The sequence below is a fragment of the Halyomorpha halys genome, unplaced genomic scaffold (assembly GCF_000696795.3).
Source record: "Halyomorpha halys isolate HHAL.00 unplaced genomic scaffold, Hhal_1.1 Scaffold841.1, whole genome shotgun sequence".
Lineage (NCBI taxonomy): Eukaryota > Metazoa > Arthropoda > Insecta > Hemiptera > Pentatomidae > Halyomorpha > Halyomorpha halys.
The window spans coordinates 140,312-150,607 of record NW_027108805.1 but is presented as its reverse complement, the minus strand read 5'-3'; the positions used below and the strand labels follow the sequence as shown (position 1 = coordinate 150,607).

The 10,296-nt window shown below is 31.0% G+C and overlaps 1 protein-coding gene across 1 annotated transcript in view; it reads left to right on the top strand.

The window, feature by feature from the left end:
• LOC112211379 (uncharacterized) overlaps positions 1-10,296 on the top strand; it is a 17,984-nt gene that overhangs the window by 2,815 nt on the left and 4,873 nt on the right. The window contains exon 2 of the mRNA XM_067047129.1: positions 7,337-7,397. Within this exon, the coding sequence (XP_066903230.1) occupies positions 7,337-7,397 (61 nt within the window). The remainder of the gene's footprint in view (positions 1-7,336; positions 7,398-10,296) is intronic.

Sequence of the window (10,296 nt, the reverse complement as noted above, 5' to 3'; positions counted from 1 at the left end):
TATATATATTGGAAAACAAATCATCTGCTTTCTTACTTTATCTAATAAATAGTCTACATCAATATGATGGATTCAGAGCTCCAACCTGACTCATTTCACTCGTTAAGAAATTCAATTTACTGTCTAGAAAAAAATACAACATTTTTAATGAAAGAGTTTTTTGTGTGTTTTTTGAGTATTGGTACCACACTCATTCATCCTGGCTGCTCAAATATTTTAAGCTTCTACCTCTATTGAATATGTTCTATCGTATAGATTTATATTTTTATTATTACTTTATTAAAAGTCTTTAAGAAAAATTTAGCAATACTGCTACCCTTTAATCAATTAATCACTGCCTCCTCTAAATGTTATTTTATTTGTATTAATTTATTGAAATTTACAGTTGTATTTACATAACATATTATAATACATCTATAATATAATATATTATAATACATCTAGAAAATTTGGTGTAAGACACATGCATGTAAAGAAACTATCCATTGATAGCACTCTAATAATATTTTTACGTTAGTAGGTTTCGTGGCCATTTTCTTTTAGATGCCTTGGAGGATTGTTAGGAATAGAAGAGGAAGCAAAGTTAGAAACTAGTGGGTTTGGGTGGTTAGGGAGTTTATAACGATTAATGCCTAGTTCAGGTCTTTTCACAGTCATGTAGATCAGTCTTTTTTAATGGATTGGAACTGAAGACCGTTTGTCTAGTAAGTGCTGTAACAGTCGGAATCGAAGTACAGTCACTTGTCTTTTGAATGTGATGTGAGGATTGTCTTTGAGGATGTGTGAGACAAGTCATTTGAAGCGGATCTGTTCGATAGGGGTAAGAGCAACATTATTAAAGAAGACTGCAGGGCAGTCAGTAGGCTTACGACGAAGGGTAAAGGTGATTTGATGGCATTTGTTGGGATTTATTTTAATCCACCAATTACACCATTTTTGGAGGGCTGTGATATGGGATGGCATAGGTTTCATCGGTATACTTGGTAAGGAAAGTGTTAGTATTGGTTGGGATGTCAGCTGTATAGACGACGTTAAATTAGTTTAACTTACATACAACATATTTACTTATTGTATTATTTTGTACATTTGTAAATTACATTAAATAAATAAATAAAAAAAATTAGTTTAACTGTGTGAAACACAACGAGAGATATTATAACCGCAAATTTTGACTTATCCTTAGTTATACGTTTATCGTTGCCCAAGCTCAACGGAGAAGAGGGTGAGTTAAAGTCAAATAAAAAGAAATATAATCGCAAAAGGAAAAAAAAAAATAAAGAATAAATTACTCCTTAGGCGCCACGTTATTTTTTCTTGGAAATAACGAAAACCCCGAAGCATTATGCTCACAATATAACTAAAATATACCCCTATATAAACAATTTTTGAACTATGACCACTGGCGAATATCTTTACATGTAGCTAACATAAAACCTAGGAGTTGTATTATCAGTAACAGTAAACCTGTTGAATTATCGTAGTATTCCGTGAACAACAACAAAAAAATATAAGTAAATTAACAAGTTGAAAGCAGAGAAAGAACAGCAAAACTATATGTACAAAAGTTTAATAATAATGAGAAATCTATATACAGAGAATGAAAAAGGAAAAAAAAATTCTTATCAATTAATAAAACAATTAAAACTTATTGGTTGACTTAACCTTAACTTAATACTTAAACTTAATAATTATATTTACATTATTATTCTCTTATCCAGGACATGCTGAAGAAACGTCACTGCATTATATCCCCACTTCTAGTGTTAATGACCGTCTATTGAAGTACAACACCATAATTTGAAAAACAAAACATATATGACAACATTTCTCATATGGTGATATTCCAGTTCAAATAGTACACACAGAGGGCCTTTAAACTATTACCACTTCACATTTAATAATCGTAACGTGTTCCGAAATCAAACTGTCACCTTCAATAAACCACAACCCTCTCGTCTGAACATACGTGTTCCAAAATCAAAACTGTCGCCTTCACCAAAAATAAAACCCACTCGTCAGAACATATCGCTCGTGTTTTGTTTTCACCATGACAACCGTAACACCTCTTATCTATACAGATCTAGACAGTATTTTTATTTCACCATGACAACCGTAACATCCCTAGTCTACGCAGATATCGCCAGGGTTTTTATTTCACCATGGTAACCGTAACAATATTCCAGGTTCTCAAAAATAGAAACATATAGTAAAGTTTTTATCCAATTTTTTTTTTTTTAAAAACCAGCTAAAATGTAAAATATACTCTTGTAATTTTCTTTTTATTCGTACTGGTGATATACTTGTAGTATAATTTTTGCATCAATAATAACACTCATATCTATCAATAATTAAACATTATCCGTGTTGGACAAGGTTTAGCAAGAAGCCGGAGAGAGGCATATAGAGAGAGGGTAAGGGCTTTTATGTTTAGTGATTGGGTTAATATTACAGTAAGGGCAAAGTTAGCTGCGGTCCTCGGGAACACTCTCATTTAATTCCATATTTAGCCAGCTCCGCTTAACTTGCTCTCACAAGCCAATGTCCGTTTAATAAATTATTAATGAGGAAAAATTCAGATTAAAAAGTTTAATTAGATACAACTTAGAGGCGAAGCTTCCATCCACAAGCTCATTTTAACCAGTGCCGATTGTTATAAAACTAATAGTACAAGAGCTTAAGAGGAGAAAAAAGGCAGTTATTTCATCCCAATTTTTTATTAGTTTAATGGAAATTATGTATAATTACTAGTCTAAATTGATGAGTCTGCCAAGTATAATTAGGGAGAATAAAATTTTGTGGTTGTTTCAAAACGTTAAAAAAAATTAATTTTTCTTTCGGAGCTCTACATCCTTAAAACTACCCAAAAACACTAGAAAACCTATGAGAACATCATTTAAAGTAAAGTAAATGAACTAAAATAGAGAGGTAATTAGTTCGGATTGAGGAAATTGCTCTGTATTTGCTGTGCCCGCGGTTAAAAACCATATCTCATGGTGTACTTATTTTTTCGACAGAAAAACACAATACCAAAGGGACTGGCTTGGAGACTTATGAGTTTAAGTAAACAAAAAAGCCATTCCAGTATTAAATAGATTAATTTAGTGAGCTTATCAAATATTCGCCCATTCAGGCATCATCAGAACAGTATTTTACAACTGAAAAAACACACATATAATAAAAGCATTCACTATTCCGAAACAAATCAAGACCACCTACCTGTTCAAAGCGAACGGTTGAACAGAAGGCAACAATGAAGCAGAAGAGTGAAGGAGTGGGGAGCAGGTGGCCAGCCGTTTAACGGCTATATTTCTATTTCAAATACGTCGCGTATATCGGAAGTAGTCATAAAGATATGACGAAAAATGAAACTATTTGTTCTTCTTTTTTTGACCGCAACCCTGACCATCTACTTATATTTAAATCTTTACGGTCAACTATATATACATATATAAAATACAATTTTTTTTTAACAACTGATAAATACGGTTTTTTTCTTTATATAATTTTAAGATTGATCCTTGATCTTAATTTTTTTTTTCCGTAAATAACAAAACATCAACACGGGCCCACCAATCTAATAATATTGGGAAAGGAAGAAAGGTGATAAGTCAAATATTTGTGATGATTTTTCTTATACTGTCCATCTTTGAATTATATTTAACCCCCACAAATACTTAAGGTACGTATTTCTTCTTAGGCTCGATCAAAGCTGCACATCCGTGTGCATCCTCCAATTACCTCGACTGGTTATGAGGAAGTTCTTGACGGACTAAGAAGAGCCGCCCCTGAAGTGCTGATGATAATAACAGTGGTGCGAGGATGATGAGCGCTAGTTGCGGTCGGGCGGGTGTAATTGTGCCACTGGCTCTGTTATCCCCTGAGACCTCCTCTCATCAAGGCCATTATGGACCAACTGTTGATATCCAGCTGGGGAAAACCATTCTAAAATCGCTGGGTAATTTCGGGATGAGCATCACTGGCGTGTTTAGCCGTACTTTCCTTTTTTTTTTTTCATTACTAACATGTGAAGAAATTCTCCACCTTTTGCTGTCTATTTTAGGATATAGGCACATTTTAGGATGGACATATTGTTCATGGATAAAATTTGACGGAATTTATTTTATTTTATTTATTTATTTAAGTGTTTCACCACTAGGGCCATTTTTCATTGAGTTTACAAAGTTAGTAGATAACAATTGACATATTAACAAAGTTACAAAGTGAGAAAGTTACAAATTAACAATTACAATTACAAGTTACATTACATTACAATTACAAGTTACAAATTTACAATTACAATTACATATTTACAATTATGATTTACATTTTTAAAAGTTGCAATTAGATTTGAGGTAGTTAGTAAATTGCTATAATGAATTTTGCATCCACTTATTTATTGCTGAACAGTTAGACTATATGTGATCGTAAATATTAGTGTTTTTTAGAAAGTGAAAAAGTTTTGTTATTGTAGTGGGATCTTCCCTCAACATCTTCTGTAAATCTGAAGAGAACCGGTGTGGTTCGTGAGCAATACATTCAGTGAGAATATGCCTAACGGTGAGATCGTTTCCGCAGAAGCGACCCGTCGGTGCATTTTCTCTTTTCATGAGATGACCGTGAGTGAGTCGAGTATGGCCTATCCGAAGACGGGTTAATACCACATCTTCTCTCCGTAGCAGATTCAAGTTTCTGGTTGGACGTTTCACTGTATGTTGGACCATTCTAAACTTGTCTTCTCTCATAGTGAACAAAGGTGAATTAGACGAAATGAACAACATTTGTATGAAGTGCAACTTTAACAGAAAGCCTGGTTCTACCCCACTTCAAAATGCTGGTTGGGTTAGTTTTAGTAGGCTTAAAAAATTTATTACAAAGGAAATATAACATAAATTGACAGAAAAATCTATTAACTAATTTACACATGGTTTTAGGGGTGGTATGGGCAGCTGCCCCCCTAGAAGTGATTAATTTATTAAAAAGTTTTTTTCACTTAAAGTCGATATTTGGGAAATTTTATGGCTAACGAAAAACAATATTTTAAATCTTCATGTATGTTGTGTAAACTGATTTCATAAAATAGTTTCCCAAAATACAAAAAGTATTGTAAGGAAACAATGTTCATCAAAAAATCTGTAGAAATAGATTTAGCTAAAGCTTAACACGAATATTTTAAAGAGGTTTTATCTATAATCATTTTACAATAGTTAAGTAAACTATCAAAATATTCAGTCCCGTACGCAGATTCTTGTCAATAACCCTTTGTGTTTTATGAACTTTTGATGTAGGTTGAAGTAGAACAACGCATGTAAGTGTTTGCAGAAATAGTATTTGATTCGCTACAACATACACTGCACTGAAATCTCACCCTGAACTGTGGCATTCTCTAGCGGATAATAGATACAAATAGAAAGTATGCCCTTGTTGGGAAATCTATTCAATGTGTAGACAGACATCTGTGTTGCGGCACAGCCGAGACCAATAGAAAGGAACCTACTCGATGGATCCGCAGATATAAATTTGCTTAATTTAATTAATTTTTTTTCTTTTAATTAATTTTACCTTTCGAAAGGTGTTGAATTTACCTGAAATTTCTTTTCCTGGACACCGTAAGTTACGAAACTTCCTCGCAGTAATATTGCTTATATGATTTAGGGTTATATCTCGACCCTGGACTGACAATTGAATTGAACGGTAAAGAAAAACTAATGTCATGGGAACATACAATTGTAACATAGTTTGACTCTGGGATATCTATGTCGAAAGCTATGTCTATACAATTCTATGCATTTCAAATGTTCGATTTCACAGTCTAGGTATATTTTATCTCTATTAAATTCTCCATTGTGCTGTGGTTTTCGTCTTTATTTAAGATAATTATACCATTGTAAACTCCATGGTTCTTATCCTATAATATGTTTACTCAACACATATTAAATAAAATTGAAATATTCATTTGTTGGATTTTGTAATATTTTTATATTTTACCTCCATGAAACGACATGAATAAAAATTGTATATGATTACTAGTTACTTCTAAGTGGTAAATCATAATTTCTATTATATAAAAACTGGTAGCCAATTCTATGTTATGTGGAGGTGTTGATAGCTTACCGTACGAGAAGATGGTCAGAGTCCTATCAGCAAAGATACACAAATAAAAAAAAATTCTTTATTTGTGCTGACGTTTTGACCTAAATTTCAGGCCTTAGTCAGGGTTGAAAAGCAATACGAGATATCAACCTTAATTAGTTAGACATAAAAATAAGAAAATGATAAATGAAATTAGAAATGTACATTGCAATAAATTATGTGGGTAATAGTTGATTGATACTAATTGAAGATAAAATATAATATAATATATACAGAGTAGTTCAAGTAAATAAATATAATAAAAAGTCTAGAAAAATTTTTTAATTATGAATAATAGAATTAAGATAATAAAATATCTAAGTAATGTCTAAAATCTAAAAATAATGAAAGACAATTTAAATTAACACAATGAAATGGATACGAAATGTATATATGATACTATGGGAAAGGAAGAGAATGAAATTTATATTACAATGGATAAAAGATTTTTTCTGTTTCTCTGAATTAAGGCTGTTATTTGGTTTTGTTTTTTTACCCCTGATGGGGGCCTGAAATTGAGCACGAAACGTCAGCACAAATAAATAAATTTTGCTTATTTGTATATATTTGCTGATCGCACCCCATCTTCTCATTTCTAAGTTAAATCAATAGAAAATTTTTGATCAAAACCTAAGCGATTTTAACGATAATTTAAAAAAATGGAGCTTTAAGTAAATAATAAATTAGGAGAGGATGATAGAACTTTTCCCGTTGCTTATAAACAAAACTTAAGATTAACACATTAATCCTTGGATATATCGGTTATTTTTCAGTTTTAATGGTTTTTTAATTCAATAATATTTTTATTAAGTATAATTATAAATCCTTATATTTTTATCATTTTATTTTATTACGAGTATTATAAATTAATTACTACAGAAAAACCTAGAACTGTAGTCGTGGATAACTCAAATTAATTAATTAAATATCTATATTATGGATATCTTTAAACATTATAAATAAAATTAAATTAATTAGGTGAATTTTATTAAATCAATTTTTAACGCACAAATTATGAAATAATAAAAAAAAAAAAATGAAATTCTAGTTTGTGGGTATTTGACAAAGCAGTGTCTGTAGCCATGGGGAGGAGATGGATTTACCATCTACATTAATACTGACAGAAATGATTTATTTATACAATGTTGATTTTTTTTATTTTTACATTAATATTTTATCAATTTTTCATTTATTTATTTTGTTTCAGGTGAATTTTACGAAGTTTTGTTCTTTCTCCTTATTAAGTGTAGATGTAAACCATTTAAACCGTATGTATATAAGTATATTTTTTTTATTTTGTATAGATAAATTGACAATAGTATTTTATTTCAGTATTTATGTATGTATATACTATGTAATCTGCTGTTTGGCGAGGCTCAGAGGTAATGCTTAGTGCTACTGACTCCTAGGACTCGGGCTGGAATCCGGTTGTGTCAGATAGTTATTTATTCTGTTACTGCAGTCTTGAGTCAACTCGGTGAGTTCGGGATCCTCATAAAGTGGATACCCTCATAAATTGAGGAAAAATCTGGCGGTCTATCCTGTTTCTGACCAAATCACTTCCTTGCACAACCTTTGGTTAAGTAAAAGTACTTCCTTACAAAGCTACTGGAGCCGTAAATTTATTTATTACTTTATGTAATCAGTATTCTTGTATGCTATGTTAACTAGTGAAAACACACTAAAATTAATAAATGCATCTCGTGCATCTGGTTGTGGATATTTATTTCTCTCGAAGAATTTCAGTCGGTTTTAAATTAGCTAGTTCTACTTTTTATTTGTTTTATTATTATTATTATTTATTTAATTTTTTTTTTACGCTAGCTTAGTTGAATTTTTTTCTTTTCTCTCTTGTAAATGCAATAGAGTTATGATTTTCATTGCCATTCTTCAGCAAGAACTATTTTTAAAATTTTAGTCTTAGATAAAGAAATATAAATTGTATTACTGTTGCTAATTTCCTAAAAATTCAAATTATCTACACATTGCAAATATATGTTAAAATTGTTTATAACTTAAAGAAATCCTAGAACATTTAAATTAGGTTAGTTTTTGTTTTGGACGTTTCTCGAAGTTCTAAAATAAAAATAATGAAATTCTGGAAGGAAAGGTTACAAAGATTCCCAGAAAATCCACTAGAAGCTCCTTTGCATTAACCAGATAATATGAACTTTCTATTGGGTTGATCGCAATCGTATACATCTATTCATATAACATTTAGCATATTAAAAATATTTATATTTTGGCATTGAATACCCCTAATGAATGTGATAAGTGGAGTTTTCAACTCTCCTTCAATAATTTATAAAATAAGGAGAAGATAGTCGGGGGTACAATCAGCAAAAAATAAACAATAACTTATTTATTGGTGCCGACGTTACGACCTAAATTTTAGGCATTCGTCAGGACTGAAAAACGCGATAACAACGGTAATTCCGATAAAGATAGGAATAAAAGGAAAATAATAAACAAAACTAAACTTAGAAATGAACATAACAATAAATTAAGTAGATAGTAGCTGGTAGATATCATTAGTAGTAAGAATTATACAAAATAAATGACAAAAAATATATAGTATTCATAAGAAATAAACTTAGAGAATGGCGTGGAAAAAATGTAAATGATGATATGTAATTAATATCTATAATAATGAAAAACGATTAAAATAAACATAATGAATGATAAAAGAAAACGATATAATTTAATAGGGAAGAAAGAAAAAAAAAGTGTTACAATAGATAAAAGACGCACAGTAGTATAGATGAGATAAAGATAAACTGAAATAAATATAGTGTCTGGAAAAAGTAAATAAGAAAGAACAAGGAAAGAGAGATATGGAGAATGGGTAAGAACGTAAAAAATATAAGAAACGAAACGTAGACTTACATGATCCTGAAGAAGGTCTGCCTGGAGTGATTGGGCCCGGAAGAAAGCATGCAAACATACGTTGAACCAAGCGGAAACAATAATTTTTGTATTAATTATTTTGTATAATTCTTACTATTATAATATTATATTTGATTAATTATTTATTATATGATTGTTTGAGAGTGGTTTATTTTATTTTTAATATAATAAACAACAATTTCAAAAAACAATTTTGATCCATTTAACTTTCAACTTTTATTCTTAAATAAATCTCCAACGTTTTGGCCCTCAGGCCATTCTCAAAAACACAACCTTCAATATTGATGTCATTGTTTTTAATTTCAATTTGCAGGCTAAGTTTAAAAATACTTTTATACAAACAAACTTCTCCTTTTTCACTTATATTTATCACTTAAAACAGATTATTATTATATTTCATTTTCTATTGTTCTTAATAGATTCTATCTACTTGTATTATTATCTATCATCTGCTTAATGTATTTTTGTTTGTTTGTTTATTATTTTAATATTATGAGGATATTAATCTACGATAAACTATAAACAACTCATAATTGATAATGATGAGAGTCAAGAGTGGAACTAGACCTTGGACGACAAACGACTAGATATCGCGTGAAAGTGTGCACTAGGTCACATAAGCCACTGTTGAGCCGACATGATACTGTGTCGTCCTTTACCAGTGAGCGATACGGCAGCTTCGAATCGATTGCGTTTACAGTCCATTGACGGGTAGAGAGCATTGCATTTATCATTTAGCTGCTGATTCATTCAGATAAAATATCGCCCGAGATCTTGTGTTCTAAATATTTCGATGCTTGTTTGAGGATTTTAGTTATTTTATCCGACAAGTCCTACGTACCTAGTCTAAATATAAAGGCATCGTGAACTAACGGACTAGGATGTTGAAGCAGAGCCGAATGAGCGATGTGGCCTGACAGGCTGGAGTACAGGCAGTAATGAATGGCCCGGTGTAGTCTGGCAGTGGGCCATCTCTGTCTCTAGTGCCTGTCTAGTACTCTAAACTGTCTGTACATATATTTCTCTAAATACATGATTAAGAATAATAAGTAAATAAAATGTAGTATTGGAAGAAGATAGTTGATTGTAGGAAGATAGTCCGGTTGGCGGTCAATAAAGGTATTCAAAATAGTAGAAAAAAACGTTTTAATGTTAACCGACTTTTATCCCCACTTCACAGGGCTAACTGAAAAACAAGATAAAAACATTGTAAGAACATTAGAATAAATATACAGAGAAAGTAAAAGTATGCAAATATAT